The sequence below is a fragment of the Populus euphratica genome, unplaced genomic scaffold (genome assembly GCF_000495115.2).
Source record: "Populus euphratica unplaced genomic scaffold, PopEup_1.0 scaffold1325.1, whole genome shotgun sequence".
NCBI lineage: Eukaryota > Viridiplantae > Streptophyta > Magnoliopsida > Malpighiales > Salicaceae > Populus > Populus euphratica.
Genome location: NW_011501173.1, coordinates 11,042 through 32,763, shown reverse-complemented (window position 1 = coordinate 32,763; position 21,722 = coordinate 11,042). Strand labels below are relative to the sequence as shown.

General features: G+C 32.0%; 3 protein-coding genes across 8 annotated transcripts in view; 1 reads left to right on the top strand and 2 right to left on the bottom strand.

Annotated features, from left to right (window-relative positions):
- Positions 1-4,657, bottom strand: part of LOC105117379 (DNA topoisomerase 2-like) — a 7,047-nt gene extending 2,390 nt beyond the window's left edge. For 3 of the 6 annotated variants that reach the window (XM_011015026.1, XM_011015028.1, XM_011015030.1), the window contains exons 1-13: positions 3,854-4,656; positions 3,191-3,483; positions 3,036-3,102; positions 2,661-2,931; positions 2,364-2,560; positions 2,070-2,288; positions 1,870-1,983; positions 1,671-1,781; positions 1,384-1,548; positions 933-1,274; positions 687-820; positions 226-598; positions 8-155 (exon numbers count right to left, since the gene is read on the bottom strand). In XM_011015026.1, coding sequence (XP_011013328.1) covers positions 8-155; positions 226-598; positions 687-820; positions 933-1,274; positions 1,384-1,548; positions 1,671-1,781; positions 1,870-1,983; positions 2,070-2,288; positions 2,364-2,560; positions 2,661-2,931; positions 3,036-3,102; positions 3,191-3,483; positions 3,854-4,408 — 2,989 coding nt within the window. In that variant the 5' untranslated portion in view covers positions 4,409-4,656. Of the gene's footprint in view, positions 1-7; positions 156-225; positions 599-686; positions 821-932; positions 1,275-1,383; positions 1,549-1,670; positions 1,782-1,869; positions 1,984-2,069; positions 2,289-2,363; positions 2,561-2,660; positions 2,932-3,035; positions 3,103-3,190; positions 3,484-3,853 lie in introns of all 6 variants that reach the window. The other 3 variants (XM_011015029.1, XM_011015031.1, XM_011015027.1) reach the window with 2 other exon arrangements.
- Positions 4,658-12,960: 8,303 nt separating this feature from the next.
- Positions 12,961-15,592, top strand: LOC105117377 (uncharacterized). Its single transcript, XM_011015023.1, has 3 exons — positions 12,961-13,132; positions 13,721-14,218; positions 14,764-15,592. The coding sequence occupies exons 1-3, from the start codon at positions 13,054-13,056 to the stop codon at positions 15,282-15,284; spliced, it is 1,098 nt and encodes a 365-aa protein (XP_011013325.1). The 5' UTR covers positions 12,961-13,053; the 3' UTR covers positions 15,285-15,592.
- Positions 15,593-16,269: 677 nt separating this feature from the next.
- Positions 16,270-19,278, bottom strand: LOC105117378 (cytochrome b5 domain-containing protein RLF-like). Its single transcript, XM_011015024.1, has 5 exons — positions 19,123-19,278; positions 18,609-18,999; positions 17,486-17,620; positions 16,944-16,994; positions 16,270-16,608 (listed from the first exon to the last, which is right to left on the bottom strand). The coding sequence occupies exons 1-5, from the start codon at positions 19,153-19,155 to the stop codon at positions 16,532-16,534; spliced, it is 687 nt and encodes a 228-aa protein (XP_011013326.1). The 5' UTR covers positions 19,156-19,278; the 3' UTR covers positions 16,270-16,531.
- Positions 19,279-21,722: the final 2,444 nt, after the last annotated feature.

Sequence of the window (21,722 nt, the reverse complement as noted above, 5' to 3'; positions counted from 1 at the left end):
CCTGCTGAATCAAAGAGGTGCATATTACTTGTGCTAATTGTGGTGGTTAATTTAAATTTCTTTAGCAAACCCTCTTGCTTTGCAATCATCATGTTCTCTTCCGACAACAGAACTTCAAAAACAACTGTCGCATCATCACCATACTTTCTGAAATCCTGCAACCAGAACATTGTCCATGAGAAAATAGAAGCATTGAACTGCACACCTTTTAAATATCAATATTACCTTAATAAAGGGATCCTTTGGTAAATTGCCATTTTCATCTCTATTCCCCTCTGTAACAGAATTCAAAAATGCCTTGTAATCGTCTGTCCACCGACGGATGGGCAGTTCAGTTATCCTGAGTGTTGTCTCATTGACTTCATCGATGACACCATTAACAGCGTAGCTACAACCAGCTTCTTTTGATGCACCTTTTTCAATAGTTCCTTTAAAACCTCTATACCATGGATTCATAGGCTCCATCATTTCACCATTCAATAACCGCCTTATGTTTGCAACAACATCCCTTGGGTTATAGTTAGGGATGAAAGTGCTCCAGCCGGTGCCGATTCCTTCACACCCATTCACAAGGACCAATGGAATAATTGGCATGTACCTGGACGAAAATAAAATTAGGCAACATTCTTTATATGTAACCTTGAAGGCACTCATAATTTTTTTGGTTATTGAAATAAAACATTTACCAATTAGGTTCAATGGTTTGCCCATCTTCATCCAAGTAATCAAGAAGGCCATCATCATCCTTTGGGAACAAGAACCTCGTAATAGGAGAGAGCTGAGTATAAATGTACCTAGCACTTGCATGGTCTTTGCCTCCCTGTGAAATGATGAAAATAGAAAATGAGAATCAGATTAGTGTTCTAGGATAATAACAACACACCTTACTGATGTTCATTTAACTTCAAAAAGTGAGACATCATTTATCTTACCACACTGCGGGTGCCAAATTGACCATTTGGCAGAAGAAGGTTAATGTTGTTGCTGCCAACAAAATCCTGTGCCATTCCAATGATTGTACTGGCAAGACTCTGCTCACCATGATGATAAGCAGAATGCTCGGATACATAACCAGAGAACTGGGAAACTTTCGCTTCTTTGACAAAATTCCTCTTAAAAGAACAGAAAAGGATCTTCCTCTGACCAGGCTTCAGGCCATCAACCATTGAAGGAATAGATCTTTGAAGATCCGCCATAGAAAACAATATAAGCTCCTTGTTAATGAAATCGCTGTACTTTATGAGCTTCTGGTTCTGATCAAGGTGAGTACCAGGCTGCAAAATTTCAGCGAAACTAAAATCCCCTTAGAAGACGGTAGTTTTTTCTTCTGGCTGGGAAAGGGGTGAAAAATAAATTTAACAACAAATATGCAGAAAAACCAACCTCGTACTGCCGAAGCCAATTCTTTCTTGCTTCGATCTTCTTTTTACTAAACGCAAGCTCTATCGCATCCCCATCTTGCTCATCCATCCATATAAAGTCTTTCTTGTGCTTGTCAAGACTTTGAAAGTATGCTTTTCCTTCCTTGGATGTACTTGTTCCCAACCCCTACGATGACATCAACTATATTACCCATGATGGGAATAACAATGACAATTACTGCTGATTGATAGTACATGAATATAACCATGTATACCCAGATTCCGATCTTCCATGTCAAATGAACAAACCTTATAGTATTTGATGGACCAGCCACTCGCATTTCCCACCAAACTTCCTTTCCAGGATTCATACTCCGGCATGGAATAAAACGATAGAACTGTTCCGTTTCTATGAGTTGCCTGCACAAACAATTAGGCTGAAAATTACCAAAGTTCTTGAATAAAAATATCAAATTTTCTGAAACAACGGTTAGTTATATGTACCAACCTTGACAATAGGAGTAATAAACTCAACCAAGAATGATGGGACTTTCAGTAATGATGGCCAGAATGAATGAAGGAAATTGATCAGCAGGCCTTTAATGTGAGAACCATCATGATCCTGTTTAAAGCACAAAAAGTTAGCAAATCTCTCCTATAGGAATTATGGGCGGATTCTATGGCAAAAAATCTAAAGGAAGCACTAACCTGATCTGTCATTATCATCAGATGACCGTATCTCAGAGACTTGACATTACTGTACTGCTTATCATGCTGCAATCCAAGAATCTTCTTGATGCATTCAATTTCCTTATTCTCTTTGAGCTGTTTAGGCGTGGCTTCTCGCACATTGAGCAATTTACCTCTCAAAGGAAATACCCCGTAGAAACTCCGTTCCGTCTGAGACAGCCCAGCCACACCAGCTATCTGCATACATTCATTGCTGTTAAAGAAAATAGAATTGATGTTGCTACCGGAAGCTTTATTAGTCATGGAACTTACTGCCAGAGCTTTTGCTGAATCTCCTTCAGTCAATATCAATGTACATTTTTCAGAGTACCTCCCTCCAGCCTCGTTAGCATCCTCGAGCTTTGGAACATTAACCTTAGCCGTCTTCGTTCCATCAGTCTTCTTAAGCTCCTTGTTTTCCTTGAATCTTGCCCACGAGAGGAGGTTGTCGACGATGTCAGACTTTGCCACTGCAAATATGATAATGATCGGCATACAAGACTCAAAACCAACATTCTAGAAATAAAAAAGCTATAGTTTACAGAAAACCAAGCAGCACATGTGACCGACCTTTCTTCAAAAAGTCTTCAGAAAGTTCACATTTCGATCCAAAACTGCTCTGGCGAAGTGTCAAAGTTTCCTTTGTTTGAGAATCAAAAGCAGGGTTATCAATAAGGCAATTGACAAAAACCCACAAATAGTTCTTCACGTTATGGGCTTTGATGTTGGAATTCTTGTGCTTCTTATTAACAGCATTCATCACATAGTTAGTGATCTGATTAGTGACGTAATCAACATGAGTCCCACCCTTGATGGTTGCAATGCTATTAACGAAGCTGACCTGTTAATGAAACCCAATTATTCTGGAATCAGGAACTTTTCTGTGATACAATTGCAAACAGCTTGGAAATAAACTACGATCCATTCAGAAAGGTTCTCAATTACCTGCTGGAATTGACCTTCCGTAAGGCTCACACAAACCTCCCACCTCTCACCAACTTTCTCGTAGAAACTGGCCAGCACCAAAATACCTAATGAGCATCTTAAGAGTGGAAACATTTAAAAACTCGACAGCTGGACAAAAGATTATTAAAAACAACCTTTTAGGGCGTTCTGAGCCAGGTTCAGAGGCAGAATTCAAGTACATGTAAACATAATCTTGAAATGATTTGACAGGCACACGACTTCCGTTGAGCTCAACCTTCACAGTCTTTCCAAGGCAACCAGCCATGTCAACCACCCTTTTCTTCATCAAAGCTACCACATCTTCTTCCAGATGAGTCATGCTAAACTTAGCCAAATCAGGCTTAAATGTCACCTTGGTCCAATTCTCACCCTCCTTGCACTTAGTTATCATTGGCTCAGATTTTTTCCCCATGTTGTTAGAGAAAACCTTTCACATCACAACACAAACCCATATTACATTCTTAATAAGAGCATGTAAAAGATAGCCAAATCATCCACCATAAACAAAACCATCTGTCCTTGCAAAAGAAAGTTTGTCTGATTTAATTACCTTAATTCATGTTAAAACATGCTACAATTTGAAAATTACACTTATATCCCTGTCCACATATCACAGGTTTCAGCCAAAAAAAATATCAACTAACAATTTGATCAAAACCTTTCACAGAACCTTTACCTTCTTTCCCACAAATTAATAAAACCTTAAACTTGTATGCCCACTTCATATTTAATAGATTCGATCTTTTAATAAATAATTCGATTAAAAAATATAACAAACTCGGTCGACAAAATATTACCTGCTTATACTTCTTTTGCCTCTTCCCATCCGCCGTCTCAATCACAAACTCGGTCGAAAAAATATTCGTAAGCTTTGCACCATACCCGTTTCTCCCGCCAGTGGTCTTCTTCTCAGCATCATCATAATTACTACTTGTCAACAAATGCCCAAAAATCAATTCCGGCACATAAACACCTTCCTCCTTGTGTATCTCCACCGGAACCCCATCTCCATTGTTATAAACACTAACCAGATTATTCTCCCCGTCAATCACGACCTTCAAAGAGTCCATTTTCGGGTCTCTTTGCTTATTATCCGCTGCATTCACCAAGATTTCATCAAAGATTTTGTAAAGACCTGGCACATAGGTGACCGATCGGTGCACTATTTTGTCACCCTCGTAAACCCAGAGGGTCTGTGCGTGCTTCTCGATTGACCCGATGTAGGTGTCGGGTCGTAGAAGAATGTGCTCCAATTGGGACTTTTTCTGGTAAGTTTCTTCGATTGTCTTCCCCTGGTTCATGTTTACGCTGTTGCTTGTTGCGAATGGGACTTTCTTGGTCGCTGCCGCCATTGAAGAGAGAGAAAGTGACGAATTAGGGTGTTTACGAGAAGATATGTGTGAATTTTTTTCTTCTTTTTAGGGTTTCTTGAGGAAGATCTTTGTAGAAAGGGAAATTTTAGGGCTTCTTGCTAAACAAACAGAGAGGTAGGGCTTGGTTTTTTCTAGGGAGAGAAAGTAGGGGGTTTTAGTTTTGAGAGAAAAAGGACACAGAGATGGTGTCTGGAAGCGAAACGAGGGGAAGGAGATGGATGACAGATTATAAAAAGGAAGGACAGAAGAGATCTAACGGTCGGGAGAATTTGAATTTTGAATTTTGAATTTTGTGAGGGAATTTGAATTTCTATGATTGTTAAAAGGGGTTTCGAAGATCTCACGGTGGAGGATTGATCTGGTGATCAAAACTCGAAACAGGTGAGCGCTTGATGGAGGAAATGATCTAGTGTATCTCGATAACTGGGTGCTCTTGATGTTCTTTCAAGCTGGTCATCATCAGGTGCCACGCATTGCAAGGTTATTAGGGGAGACTTGGGTTTGCGAGGTATGTTTGGGTGAAGAAAGCAAAGATCAGTTATCCACGAAATTCTGGGCTAGAGTCCAAGAAGCTTTTTGATCCACGAAATTATGAGAGTGCGGAGTACTCATAGTTTTCGGGCCCCTTATCCTAACAATTATTGGGGCGGGTCTAAAATTCACAACTTATCATTTAAATCCACGAAAAAAAAAAACAGATATTCTTTTTATCGAAACTTAATGCATGCTCCTTTTTTAATTGTCTTGTAATGAATAATATAAAAATAATTTAGATACAAAAATTATAAAAATAAATATATTTTTTAAATAATTTTAAAGTGAATTTATTTATTTTTAAAATAAAAGGCACATAGAGAACATTTTTAAAGATAACAATTTTTGTTTTTTATTCTTAATATATTTTTATAAAAAAATCTTAATATTAAAATTATTCAACTAAGATATATCAGAATAAAATAATTATTATTATAGTTTAAAAATCCAACTTGATCATCAATTCAAGATAAAGATCGAGTCACTACTCAAGGTCTGGGTCACGAGTTAGGTTGACCCGAATCAGTATAGGAATAAAAATGATTATTGTCATGATTTTACAACTTAATTTGAAAGTTGACCTAAGACAAAGCCTGGGCTACGAGTGGGATGGACTTTTAACCCGAATCAATATAAAAACAAAAATAATTATTATCATAATTTTAAAACTAAACATCATGACCAACTCTTAATTGGTGAAGCTCAGATCACATGTCACAACTGTCAACTTAAAATGAACTGAGTCAATATATAAAAAAAATAATTATTATTATAATTTTAAAACTGAATTAAAAGGTCACCTTAAAATAAAGCATAGGTCATCATGATTGAGATGGTCAACTCGGATCAATGTAACAATAAAAAAATATCATTCTTATAACTATAAGACTCAACTCAAAGGTTAACTAGCGAAAGGGTCAATCCAAGTCAATTTATAAATAGAAATGATTGTTATTATAGTTTTAAAATTTGATTTGAGAGTTAATTCAAGACAAGTTTTAGGTCGCTCAATATATATATATACACTTATTAAAAATATATATATTTGACAATAATAAATATTAAGGGAAAATTAAATTTTTTTATATTTATTATGTCTCATCCATTATTAAGGGAAAATTAAACTTTTTTTTTATATTTATCATGTCTTATCCATCGTAACCGAACGGAATACAAAGACAAACATTTTATTTTGTATATCACTATTAAATATAGTTCTTTCTCTATTTTTTTTATATCTTATGTCATTTATCTTTATTTATTTTGTTTTTTTTATCTCAAGTAATAAGCAAATGCTACCTTATTGTCCAAACAATTCTTTTCATTTGAAGTGTAAAACCCCTTAATAGGTCCTCACCGCCATCTCAATTATGAAAAAAAATAAAATCATTGCACCTCATACATCTAAATTATTCTAACCCTAATAAACAGTTTAAATTACCAATTGAAATTGTATGGGTTCTTTAAATATATTCTATAAACTTCATTACCTGAATTGATCCATTGATGGTTACTTCACTGGTTGTATATAATAATTTATAATTAAAAAAAAATCTTAAAACACATGGAGAACTCATTGTGCAGTTAAACACATATTTCTATTTTTCCATTCCAAAAAATAATAAATGACTTTAGTACTAGGATAGGGTGGGCTTTTTCTAAAGTCTTTGTAGGATTAATTGAAGATCTTTGATCTATTATATTTAAAATATACGCTGGAATGATTATATTGCCTTCAAAAGAAAAATATTCTAAAAAACTCCTTTGACGATTTTTTTTTTTAATATTTTGAAGCCATGATATAAACATTACATTATCCTTACATGTAAAAAATGTTAACCTTGCATAAAAGATTTTTAATCTTTTCATATTTTTTTTTATATAAAATTTTACGAGGGACAATTTAGTCTTTTAAATAATATAAATATTATTAAAAAAAATATTGATGGCACGTATGATAACATCACTCCGCTAAACACCACCTTATAAAACAGTGTTAGAAGCGCTTCACCATCCTCTTCTCACTAGTGTCGTGCATGTGCTTGATAGGGTGGTGGTTGAGCTTTGATGAACTTTTTTTTGTCTCTTTACTTTTCTTTTTCTTTCATTTATCAAAGTATAAAATTGTTATTTTTTTAAACTTGATTTTTATTTTTTTATTGCCATTTATTTTGCTTTTATATTATTTTGATTGAATTTTTTATCTTGCCCCTTGTTATTTAATTTTATATAATTTTTATATTAATTTTGATCATTGTTTTTATTTTTTTATTTTTAATTATTTTTTAATTGAATTTTGTTTTTAATTTCATTATTCAATTTTCAAATTCAAATTATTTTTGTATAGAATTTAGTATTCATCCTTTTAATTATCATTTCTTTTGTTTTGTATCTTTTTATTATTTGAAAATTTTGCTTTGTTATTTTTAGGGTTTGTGTTTTATTGAATTAATCTTGCAAGTAAGTTCTAGTTTTATATTTAGGATTATTGTAAAATTATTAAATTAAATACTCAATATAAATTAAAGTAAAAAATAATAATATCTAAATATTTTTTAAAATATATAAGTTTAACAATAATATATATTAAGAGTAAAATATTTTTTTAATATTTTATCTTGTACATCATTATCACTATCACTATTAGATGTAGTTATGTTTTAGTGTTATTTATTGTCTTACCCCAATACGTGGTTGTCTCTTCTAGCTCAAAATTAAAATTAAACATTACATTATTATCTAAAAAAAAATCTTTTTCCACAAAGCTTAAAACCCTTAACTAGGTCCTTAATTAATTAATCATTAATTGGCTAGAAAAACATTGCAACCAATACATCTAAGCTTTTTTAACCTCGATAAAAAATCTAAATAATTATCATTATTATAATGAATTATGTCGTGACATTATCAATTGAAATTCGATGGGTTCTTTAAATAAATTCTATAAACTTCATTTCCTCAATTGATCTATTGATTGTTACTTCACTAGCTATATATAACAAATTAAAATTGAAAATATAAACTTAAAACATATGGAGAATTCATTATGCACTTGAACACTTGTTACTATTCACCACGCAATGTAATTAGTATCTTGTCTTTTAAAAAAATTAATAACTTTGGTATTGGAATAGAATGGTCTCCCTAAATTATAGTATTGATAGATGATAATTTGATCTTTTTATTTTTTAAATTTATAATGCAATAACTATATTACCCTTAAAAACAAAATATCTTAAAAGGATCTTAAGGGGACATTCACTCTTTTTAAATTTCAAAGGCATAATATAAAAACTATATTATTGTTACGAGCATAAAAATAGTAAACTTACATCAAGGGGTTTTTTAATTTTTTTATATTGGTATTTATTTAATAAAAGTTGATAAAAAAACAAATTAATCTTTCAAATACTATAAATATTATTAAAGAAGGTTATTGCCACATATGATAATATCTAGCCACCGTACGCCATGTGACGGGGCGGCATTAAAAGTATCTTATTATCCTCTTTCTATTAGGGCCACGCGAGTGCACTGCAAAGAAGTGCTTGGAATACAATGATTTTTTCTCTTTCTCTTTCTTTTCTACTTTCTCTTTCCATTTTCAAAGTATAAATGCATCATTTTTTTTATATATATCTTTTCAATTTGGTTTCATTATTTTCATTGTTTTTTATAATTTTTTATTGTTCTTTTTATTTAATTTCACCCCTGATCATTTAGTTTTATTTAATTCTTATATCAAATCTAGTTTTTTTAATTATTATTTGTTTATTTTTAATCTTTTTCTTTATTAAGTTTTTTTTTTATTATGGGGATGTTTAAGATAGTGATAACGGTTACTTTTCAAAATGTTTTTGCTTTGAAATATATCAAATATTTTTTAAAAATTTATTTTTGACATTAACATATCAAAATGATAAAAAAACATTAAAAATTTAATTTTTTTGAAACCTCTGGTTTAAATACCCCTCCATTCCTCGATATTTGATTTCAAATTATTTTCATATCAAATTTAGTCCTTATTATTTTAATTTTTATCCTTTTGTTTTAAATTCTTTTTTATTCTTTTAATTTCACCCTCTAGTATTTTGATGATTTGAAATTTTTTTGTGTTAATTTTTAGGGCTTGTATTTTATGGGGTTAGTCATAAGCTCATGATCAAGATCATAAATTTTTATGATTAACCCGAGTTAATTTTAGTTTTTGTTTTGTGTTTGCTTTTTATTTTTAAAATTTTATCTTTCAATATTTTATTTAATAAAAATTGATCCTCATTCTCTTTTATTTTTAATCTCTTTTCTTTGGAGTTGTTACAATCCTGTGGTTATGGTCATAAGGTCATAAAGTTAATTAGTTAACTTTACTTTACTTAATTTTTTGTTTTAATTTTATTTTTTAATATTAAATTATTTAATAATAAAAATTTATATTTTTATTGAGTTTGTTTTTGATTAAATTATTTCAGTATCATGTTAAAATTATATGTTTAACTTGCTAAATTGAATGAATCAAAGTTAAGTTTTTGTTTATTTATTTTTATTGTTATTGATTGTTTTTGTTTTTATTATTTGAATTAATTAAGTTTATTAAACACAACTGATTGAGTCTTTTATTTAAAAAAAAACATTTGTTTTGCTTTAATATTTTTTTAAAAATTAAAACACGCATAGCTACGCGTCCTATCTGTTCTTCACTTCACTCAAAGAAATCCAGGAAAAGATCCACACCGCCAATGATCATGGAAAATGAAAAGAGGAACAACAAAAAAAGAACAAAATAGAGAGGGGACATGCCAGCTCAAAGATTGAGCAGGATTAAGTCAGAGATCGCCCCGTTGATACGGGCCCCACGTCTTTTCAATAAATAAAAAAATATATCAATAGCTTAAGGTAGCGGGGCCCACCTTTATCACTAATAAGGGAGATGAATATTGGGACTCCAGTCAAAGATTTTCCCGCTGCCCTTGCTATCAGCTTTTTTTCATAGCCATGGCCCATTCACCAGCTAAATCTGAACCACCTACACATGGGCCCAGATATGGACCCATTAGCACATGCATAATCATTTCTTGATTTCTTCAGCCTGCGGTGCACCGCCTCTTATTTTCGGGGTATTTAAAAGTGGTTTAGTAATTATGATTTAAAGTGTTTATTTTTTTATGAATAGATTAAATTATCTTTTATATTAATATATTAAAAAAATTTAAAAAATAAAAATAAAAAAATAATTTTGAAAAACACATTTAAAATAAAAAAATAAATAAGTTTTACACGGTACTTGGTAGTATTATATTTAAAGTGTTTTTTTATTTAGAAATATATTAAAATAATATTTTAAAAAATAAAATTTATTTTTTAATTAAAAGAAATTACTATTTCAAGTGTGTTTATAGACGCTGCCTCACATGATATTGGGCTAAAGCGATATCGTTTGATTGCAAAATAATATATAAAATCAACGAATCTTGCCATACATATAAAAAATCAAAATCAATACATTCAATGGAGAAGAATTGTACAAGCATTGCAATTTATATAGATTCGGGGGCCTCATGACACATTATTGTTGGTGTCTGTGCATTTCATCCACATTATTCATGATGAGGAAAATACAGATTTGGGCCCCGTGACGTCAATTCTGGCGATGAGTTTTGCATTATAGGATCCTTCCTGACAGCAAGTGCACGTGGATTAGATGATACCTGGCCAGATGGCTCTCACTAAGCAGCGGCACATGTGAGTAGGGCATGGTACTCTCCATGCCATGAAATCACTCTACATGAAGAAGATCTCCTAGTTACAATTCAAACAAAAGCATATTTTTTAAAAATATTTCAACAGTTCTGGATGTGGTGGGTTTTGCTCGCCTTTAGCGATCTCCTGATCATAATGTAATCACGTGATTATATAAATGAACCCGACCCTTCATTAAAGAAGTTTTAAGTTGGCAAGAGCTGTGACTGTTTCTTAAAGAATGTTTTAATAAATATATTAAAATAATAGTTATTTTTTATTTTTTAAAATTATTTTTGATAGCAATACATTAAAACAATTTTAAAACACTAAAAATTATTAATTTTTTTAAAATACTTTTGATATATAAAAATAAACAAGTTTAAAATAAAGCATACTGTGAGAAGTTTGAAGAAAAGCTCCATGAATAAAATATTCTATAATGGTTTCTTGTATCCACTGCACTTGCCTTGAATATTAATTTGTTAAGCACTGGATATAACGCAATACTAATTTAGTAAACAACGTGGCCACGTATAACAAAACAATATTAACGTTGTAACACCGAGATAGAAGTGCTTGGTTATATATTCATATTTTATTACAATTGATATGTTTTTACGCGTGTCTTAATACTGGTTCTAGAATACTGTAGCTTCCTTTATAGCGGTTGAATGTAACAAAAATTGGAATTATTACATAATGAAGGAATTATGACGATAATCTCGTGAGCCTTTCTCGTATTTCTCTTCCTTTTTTGGTTTTTTTTTTAAGTTTAACTTACATGTTTGAATTAGCTTAGGAGTATTTTGATTAATTTTATAAATTTTAAAATTAATAATTATATAAACTTATAATAATTTTAAAATTTATAATACTCAAATTAGTAATTTCTAAAAATTAAATTCAGAATATAATTATATCCTTCTTCTTCTAAGACAATCGGTTAAATTATGCATTTCTGCTCTAATTCATCAATTCATCCTTGGATTGCTTTAGTGCGGGAACCATCTCAGTAGCTATTGCAGCAATTTTTATACTAATGATAAGAACAATAAAATTAGTTTATGTATAATTTAAGATTATTTATCATGTTTAACTTTAAAACATCTAGTATTACTAATTACAAAATTAGTCGTGATTTCCATTGGTCCTTGTGAATGGGTGTGAAGGAATCGGCACCGGCTGGAACCTCTACAAAATGGCAATTAAAAAAAAAAACATTTTTAGTAGTTAAATATTACATTTAGGATTATTTTTTGGCATACCAAATGATGTTAAACAATCGAACTATGTAATATATTTTCATGGATAGTTGAATTCAATCAAACATCATTTCTAGTAATAAAAATATAAAATACGAAACTTAATGAAATTAAAATATGCTAGCAAATGATTGCTTATCTTAAATAAATATATAACAGAGAATCACACAGAAGCATGTGATAAAATAACTAGTAAAAAAATTGATATCTATAATATATTTGTGCTTATAGTTTTCAGCAATGAATTATATTGAGATTGGTGCATTTATATCTGATTTCGTATGCTATATTCACCTTTTTACTTATTTATTTATTTTTACTTTTCGAGAAAGAGTAAATGTGATTTAGGTACTGTTTGATATTTTAATAGTAATTAATTTTTAAAGTATTTTTTATTTATAAATATATTAAAATAATTTTTTTTTATTTTTTAAAATTTATCTTTAACATACAATAAAATAATTTAAAATTACTAAACAAAATTAATTTCAAATAAAAAAAATTAAAAACTTTGACATATTGCCAAACGAGTTTTTGCACCAAGAGATGCTTCCTTGCTTCGTGGAGAATTTTGGTTAGCTTAAAGCCTTAAACAAGTCACACGCTAAACCAATGGACCCCACGAACGGAAAATTAAGAGTAATGGCTGAAATTACATAAACGCCGGTGCCATGGAACGTGGAGAAAAGTGCGGCTTTGAGTGATCAGAGGCAAAGACAAAATGTATATATCTTGGTGGTGAGGATTTGGGATCAAGAGGTTTGTTTTTTTTGTAGTTTTAGATTCGAGTTTTTAATTGCTTATATGATAGCTACTGGAAGTTTACATGATCGTTAACTTCAGGATCCATAAAATTAGTTGTGATACGCATAAACTAACCCAGACACGTAGATTAATTTAAAAAAAATATATCATATCTTCTGCTACCCTTTTCTCATACTGCACATGTTCACCCAGCTCCCTCAACTTTGTCCTCTTCACGCTATAAATATAAGCATTTCCTTTCCCTTTTCCTCTCCCATATCAAAAACACTTTACCTCTCTCCTTCAGAACACAAAGCCTAGCTTGTGTCCATTTCTTCTGTGAAAATGGCCGTGGGGATCTCACTTTTGCTTACATCATTCTTGCTTTTCACTACCTCTGCTTTAGCTGCTACTTACATGGAAGGTAATGCTAGCTAAGTGCTAATTTCTCTGTTTAATGTTCTGACCCCATTCAGTGGGCTTAGACAATGAAGATTTAACATAATGGTCACGGTGTGCTCATTTGAGTTGGGGAGTTTTGTGCTTTGTTCTCTCTTTTTGCGTGTATAATCTGTGCTTATAGTGCAAAATTGACATTGTATGCTTGGTTCTTGGCAGTTAATGCCTGGTTTAATCTGATAAACTTCAAGGCCGAATCTTTATGCTTCATGCTTATTCAACCTTCTTTCAGGGGTTTAATGTTCGTTGCAGTATCTTACTTCTCCCTGTCATCTTTAATTGCTAATCACAGTTTTATGTTTATTCAACCTTCTTTCAGGGATTTAATGTTTGTTGCAGTATCTTACTTCTCCCTGTCATCTTTGCTTGCTCATTACAGTTTTATTTCCATTTTCAAAGATTTCCAAAAATGAAAGGTAGATTAATTTTAGGTTTAGAGTGGCCAACAAAGAAAGAGAGATTTAGATTTGGTTCTCTACATTCTCTAGCACGTTTCTTTGCTGATTACTAGTTCCACAGTCTCATTTTGACTCGGTCTGATCTCTTTCTTCAGGCTTTCTAAAAAATGGCAACTTTGAAGAGAAACCAAAACCTGGTGCGATCAAGAAAACAGTCCTTAAAGGAAAATATGCGCTTCCCAGCTGGGAAATCAATGGATTCGTAGAGTACATCTCTGCCGGGCCACAACCTGGTGGCATGTACTTTAATGTGGCTCATGGTGTTCATGCAGTAAGGCTAGGCAATGAGGCCTCGATTTCTCAAACAATAACAATAAAAGCAGGCTCTCTGTATGCCCTCACATTTGGTGCATCAAGAACTTGTGCCCAAGATGAGGTGTTGAGAGTCTCAGTTGGGACCGTGTTTGGGGACCTGCCCTTGCAGACACTGTATAGTAGCAATGGCGGAGACACTTATGCTTGGGGATTTAAACTCAATGCCACTGTTGTTAAAGTGACATTTCACAATACCGGGGTCCAAGAGGACCCTGCGTGTGGACCACTCATTGATGCAGTTGCTATCAAGGAGCTCTTTCCACCAATGCCCACAAGAGGTAATGGAAACTAATTAGTATTATAATGTCCTGTTTTTGGTATGGAGAATTTGCTGGCCGGTTGTTTTAGTTTCATTTTTGAGATTTCTTATTTGATTTAGTTTTGCTAGTTCATTCACTGAATCACTTGTTTCGGTGGCGTTGAATGTCAAGGCTGTTGCATTTGTAGATATTGTCTTGGATCTTCAAGTTTCAACGATTTACAATTGATAGCTTTCCACAGACATTGTTTAGTGGATCTGAGATTTTTCTTGCTCTGTTAACTGGTTGGTTTTTGAAGATAGCATTTGATCTGAGATACTATCCCTTTGATAATTTTGTCAAACACAGGATACATTTGGTTCGAGAAGCAGTGCTGTTGATCCATTTAAAGTTCTAAACACCTCCCTATTCTCTTTGTGAATGGTTGCAATTGGTGACCAGTATGTCTGTGTAGTTGATAATTAAAACATGTAAAATATTCAAAATTTGCCTGCATCTGCTTATGTATGACTCTGATTATAGCTTCCCTGGTCTCATCGATGGTTGTAAATGTTATCTTGTAGATAACCTTGTAAAGAATCATGGCTTTGAGGAGGGTCCTCATCGGTTAGTAAACACATCCAGTGGTGTCCTCCTCCCTCCAAGACAAGAAGATCTCACATCTCCACTTCCCGGCTGGATGATCGAATCACTTAAAGCTGTGAAGTTCATTGACAAAAAGCACTTCAACGTTCCTTTCGGGCTCGCTGCTGTCGAGCTTGTTGCAGGGAGAGAGAGTGCAATTGCCCAAATCCTCAGAACAATTCCCGACAAAGTCTACGGTCTCACATTCACCATCGGGGACGCAAGAAATGGTTGCCATGGATCAATGATGGTCGAGGCATTCGCTGCTAAGGATACCTTCAAAGTTCCATTCGAATCCAAGGGAAAGGGTGAATTCAAGACCGTAAGTTTCAAGTTCAAAGCCGTTACAGCTCGGACAAGAATTACGTTTTACAGCTCATACTACCATACTAGGATTGATGACTTCGGATCCCTCTGTGGTCCTATACTCGATGAAGTTAGGGTATTCCCTATTGCTTAGATGTTATCTCTGTAGCAGCAGGCTACACCTTTGTGGTTTTTTACAGACAAGTCACATCATCTGTTGAGGCACATGCTTCGCTTTTGTATCTAAGCTAGGGCATGTGGTCTTTTACTGTATTGTATGATGTTGTCTTCACGTGGTGTCGGCAGAAGGAGCCTTATGGATAAGAGGGTAGTAGAAACTATATGTGGTTTATTTCTAGGACATGTAATGGCAACAACTGAACTTTATTTACCCAGCGGGTATGATTACAGCTTCAAAATTCCAAAGAAGACTTGGCCTATGACAACGTGACCAGTCCATCAATATGGTTGCCAGTAAGCTTTGTACTCTCTCTTTTTTTTGGGTGAATGGCGAGGGCATTTTCCTTCCAAATCAGATTTTAGAGCGTGCTGGCAAATCCAATTATTAATTACAGCAAACCTACATTTGATTTGATTTTTAAAGAGTTATTTATTTAGAAATATATTAAAATAGTATTTTTTATTTTTTAAATTTTATTTTTAATATCATCACATCTAAATAATTTAAAAATATAAAAAACTTTATTTCAAACAACTTAGAGCAATCCTAAACACCCCATGGTGTTTCAATCAATGGCATGATTAGCGATAAACCCGTCGGCTTGAGGTTCAAAATAATGTACCGATATTGGGGGCGGGCCTCAACATGTTCAATTACACGCACAAGTGTTTTGATGAATCGAAAGATACAAATTTCAGGATGGACCGCTATTGTGCTTGAAGAAAAACTTGGTTCCATGGTTCATCGTCAGGTGTGACTCTCTCTGTCTCTTTCGAAAACAGAAGGGACCAAAAAGCCCAAAAAAAACAGCACCACCACTCAGTTCGTTTGTTACATTCAGTATTCATCATTAAGCCTGTTATCCAGGACCGTCTTTTTTAAAAAAAAAAAAAAAAAAAAAGAGAAAAGGAAGGAGAAAAGGAGGAAAATGCGTTCTATATCACCATCCCAACAGCACTGAAAGTAATTTCACAGAGAAGTGTGTGCACATAATTATTTATCATATCAATAATGTTAATACATTTATGCTGCGGATGACAATCTTGTACGTAACAAATACAAGGAACCCTGTCAGCCAACCGGGATAGTGTTATTGCCCCTATCCAAAAAATGTTAGGACATAACTGCCATGATAAGCTTACAAAGTTTCAATAGGAAAATTACAGATTTAACTTTGCTTCACCAGATCATCACGTCAAAACGGCTAAGAAAAGCTGCCTTCACTGACCTACATCCAAAGTGCCCACAAGGCACTTCTCCAGCAAGAATTCAGCATTCACCCAGGCATGGTATTTGTCTGAAATAAAGAGTTGAGGATTGCAATTTGTGCAGTAAATCTTAACAGTTTAAAAACAGAAATCTTGCCATGCTTTGGAAATCCGTTCCCTTTTTTACCCTTGAAAGCGAAATCACGAAGTACAGCTTCTTAATCAAGATAGACTTAAACTAAACTGATAGGCTTTTCTAAGGATTGAGCTTGGCCATGGTTAGCGACGTCAATGGTGAAATAGAAGACAACTCAATGTTGGGTCATCCAGTTTAAATAATAGCTTCAAAGAAAAATAATGCACAAATTCATCTCTGGTCACAACCTCTAAAAATCACCAAGAAAAAGAATCCATAAAAGGATACTGAATAAAGATGTACAGTCTTTTCCTACTGCCTTCATCAGTATATCAACACCTGAAAAAAGGGAGTTTGTCAAATAATCATAGCAAATAGTGAGAATATGAAACTCTAACAAATGGACAGCAGCACAGACACCATATGGCAGTGGCTCTTGAAATGAAAAAAGCCTCCATAACCAAGCTGTATTTTACTATTTTAGTTATGGCATGGGAGGCAAACTTTTGCAGATTATATGCAGATCGTTATGCAATTGAAAGTTGAAACAGGCTGGTGCTGCATAATAGATAGACCAATAGAGGAAGAGCACCTTATGGTGCTTCAGGCATGATTAACTAATCATCGTGATCAGCGTGTCCATGATATGTGCTTGTGCATGCGATTGTACATGTCTAATTCAAACAACTGATAGTCTAACACATGTAAATCACATACATGTTGGAGATATTGTAAGAAGCAACAGTAATGAAGTCATTCAATTTTAATCAAGGTAGGCAAAACTAAAATCACAAAATATTTTATGTATGGACATAAGATAATGCACACACCTCCTGGATGAAACTTGAGGTATGGAGACAAATTGTAGACACGACCTTTTAAAACAGTCCACATGGATCCTTCTGTTTGGTGTTGTTTAACTTCATCCATGGAAATAAGCCTCTTGTTGGACTGTCCCGTCAATCCTGGAAACACAATTTATAAATCATGAAGGGAAAGCTGAATAGCATTCCAGTTGTCAAGTAGGTGAAATTAAAAAAGCAATCAGATGTTATTTTCATTAGTTCACAGAGCGAAGCACTTCACAATAGCAAATCTTGTTGTCACTAAAACACAACAAGAGGGAAGGTGGAAAAGTAAGGGGCACGATTTGGAAATATATTAAAACTTTCAAAAAGAATGATCTTCAAATGCCTACTCGTTAAAACTTAGCTATGTAGACAACTCCTTCCTAAGAGGAAAATAAAGAAGAAAAGAAAAACTATATAGACACCCACACTTCAACCCACAAACAATATACTAATGTAACTAGACATAAGGAGTCTTCCATAATGACATTTTTCTATAATCTAACAGCTCATGGATGTAAATTTGACCATCAAATGTCTTCAAAATATGTTGAGATATGTTGTGCAAGTATCATTGTTTTGCACATATAACCATGCAAGTACAGATGCAGATGAGAAATGTTTTAAAGCCTTGTTGAAACAGAAAGATCCACAACATACATTTACAGCAAATGCCCATATTTTCATGTGAAGGTGTTGAAACTCAAAGTGGATTTTGATCATGATTGTGATACATCCCCCAATAACTATACCAGTTCAGTTAATATGCATCAACTAAAACATATTTTGCCATGATACATGTTTGCAAAGTTAGTGTGGAATCATGTTAAGACCACACTTGCTTATAATACAAGGAGAAGAATCTCACGGTGCAAGCATGCTTCTCAATCGATGCTTACACGATGAGCTACAACAGGGATATTAACAAATCCTTCAAGGAGAACTCAATACAAAGGCTTTAAAGATGGAAAATAGCAATGATGCGACAAGTAAAAAAAAAACCCAGACTATATGTTAAGTTACTGGTAAGAATTCCACATTAGAACCTGAAGGATACAGAAAAAGACTAAAGAAACACATTGACAACAAATTACCAATTTTATACCTGCAAGATCAGGATGAGTTCGAGTGAGTTTAAGCCAATCCATTTGGCTATAACCTTTCTCAAATGGAACCTTACTCCGAGCCACAGGCTTCCTAGCAGAAACTTTCTTTTCATCAAAATTCTTAGCTGAAGTTCCAGCATTTCCAGATGCCACTTGTCTAGGAACTCCACTTGACTCTCCCCGAGCTGATGCATCAATAACATTGAAAGACAGAGAACCAACGGTTCTCTCGTTCTTGGAATCAGCATCAGGCAAGCTATCTCTCCACACAACACCACCACCCTGACTACTATTAGTGCCGTTGGAAAATCCATCTTTAATAATTATGCCCCCAATATCCGATGCAAGATTCTCCGCCTCGAGTCCATTTTTATCAACAGGCAATCCCACCTAGTTTCATGAACATAAATTACAAGGACTCCGGGTAGTCGAAATTATTTCATGAAAAACAAAGGGTAGCTGTAATTAAATAATTAATTAAAAAAATAAGGAAATCAGTGCAAATGTAAATACCTGGCAAAAGGTGAAATCATTGTCATTATCCATTTCACGCTAAATTTAATTTTTTTTAAAAAAAATAGCTCAAGCAAGATAGATTTCCTGGCAAGTCGTACAACAATGATCAGCTACAGTTCTTCAATCGTTTATAGATATAAAAGAAGCGATAAATGAACTAATTTAGCTGAATTTGACGCCTTTTTTAATTGTTTAGGTATATCTAAACAGCAACGGCAACAACAAGAAGAAAAAAACGCAGAAAAAAGAATTCAAAATTATCAGAAACAAAATGAAATACTTCCATTGGGAAAGAGCCGGTGAACTGGTGTAGAACGCTGTTGTTTTAAAGGTAGAGATGATCAATTCATTCCTCTTTATCTGTTTCCAGCAGTCAAAAGCTCGAGGGAAAAGGGTTTATTCGTTTTTTTCGGTTTTGTGGTCTGTTTTTCACCGATTAGGTCAAGTGGCCAGTTAAAACTTGCCACGTAGTTTGGATTGAGTTTTGTGCTTTGCTTTCCTATTTCGTTTTTTTAAGCTTTCCTACCGACGAATTGCATCGCCAAAGTCGATTTTCCTTTTGTGCTGCATTTAAAATAGAATAGAGTTAATTTATTAACATAAAACAATTCATGTTAGGGAAAACATTTTTGGCTATTATTAGTATTTAGTCTCTCATAAATTACAGTAAATTAGAGCAGTGAATTTTCTTTCCACAATTAAACTTTTTTAAATTTAAATGAACACCAAATTGCATGTTTTTAAGAAAAAAAATTGAATTAAATTACATGTAACTAAAATAAAAAACACAAGTAAATTTGACAGTGATTTTTAAATTTGATTAGAAAGTATATTTTAATCTCTAATTTTTTAAGCTATTAGATAATTAGTCCATTTAATTTTAAAAACATTAATTTTAGTGTTAAATTTTATTTTCATTATTTTCTAGTTTTTTTCTATGAAATGAGAAAGAAGAGTTCATCAAATTATTGTTCAAAAAGAAAAGATTATTGTTATGATGATTTTGACTATTAGAACAATTGATTTAAATATTAAATGGTTTCATGAGGAGAGTTTAAATTAGATTTTTTTTATTTTGAAAATGTTTAAAAATATATTTAAGCTTGAATTTTTTTTTGATTTCGAGTTGTTTTTAGGTAGTTTTTTTCTCTTTGTGTGTGTTTTAGGGGTTATAAGTTGGTTTAATAAGGTTTCTAAAGTGTTTTCTATATATTTTAAATCAAAATAAGTTTTTTTAAAAAAAAAATCAGTATTTTTATTTTTACGATTACTACAATGGTTGAAATCTAGGGATTTCAAACAATACATCATCTTTCTTTCTAGTTGAAATGTAAAAAAAAAGATCAGATTATATTTATTTTGTTAATTATATCAAATTTGATTTTCAAATTTTTAATTGATATATATTTTGTTTGAATTTTTTCTTTTAAAAATTAATTTAATTTGATTTTTATATTAATCTTATTCTCATTTTTATGTTTATTATTTGTTTTTCTCTAATTAAAAGGCAATATTCTGGTAAATTACGTTGGAAATGAATGGTGAGATTATAAAAAAAAAATGTTTAAATAATATATTTGCTTGGAAATTGAAAAACACAAATTCCTTTTGAATAATTTAAGCATAAATTTTACGCTAATCAAGAAAACATGGCGAATAAGAAATTATCATTAATTAGGAAAATACAAGATTTTTTTTTGCATATTTTATACTATAGATCAAGTCAAATTTTTAAAAATTTTTTGACATAAAAATAAATATTTAGGCTATGATAATCTAAGTTAGCTTAACAAATATGTGACCTAGAATATAATACTAGGATACCCCTGTACAATGGAAATAAAGAAAAAAACATAAATTTTAAGACTCAATAATCAAATGTCAAATAATAAAATTTAAAAAAAAAAATATCAAAGAAAAAAAATCAAATCAACCTGAATTCACCCTACCAATCCACCACCGTAACATGATATTAAGATAAAAAATTATTAAAAAAATATTTTAAAAAATCAAAGTTAAATAAATTAAAAACATTAAAAAAAAATTAATCTAATATTTATTAACTTAACTAACTTCTAACTCATGATAATTTTATAGAAAAATAAAAAATAAAAAAGCTCACTCTAACAACCTTATTTCAAATGTTAAAATTAAAAAAAAAATTACAAAATTATTAGTCAACCTTAGCTAGCTTAATTAACTTTTCATGTGAGATATTTCTAGGGAAAACAAAGCAAAAAAAATTAGAAAATTAAAAAAAATATATTTAAAAAACCCAAAATTAAATTAGATTAATATTCAATATCAATAATTAAAATTATCGAAAACAACTAAAAAATTATGAATATAATTTTTAATTATAATTTTTTTAGATAAATAATAATTAAAATAATGAAAATCATATTTAATATAAAAACTAATAATAAAAAATTAAATTTAAAAATAAAATAAAATAAAAATGTATAAAAAAGTGCAACTAAACGAACGAGGACCGCAATTAAAAGAAAAAAAATGGAAATATAGCTGTGAATTTTCGCTAATCGAGTGTGGGTTTTAAAGTAAGAAGGGAGAAAAGAGATGGGAGAAATATATTCCAA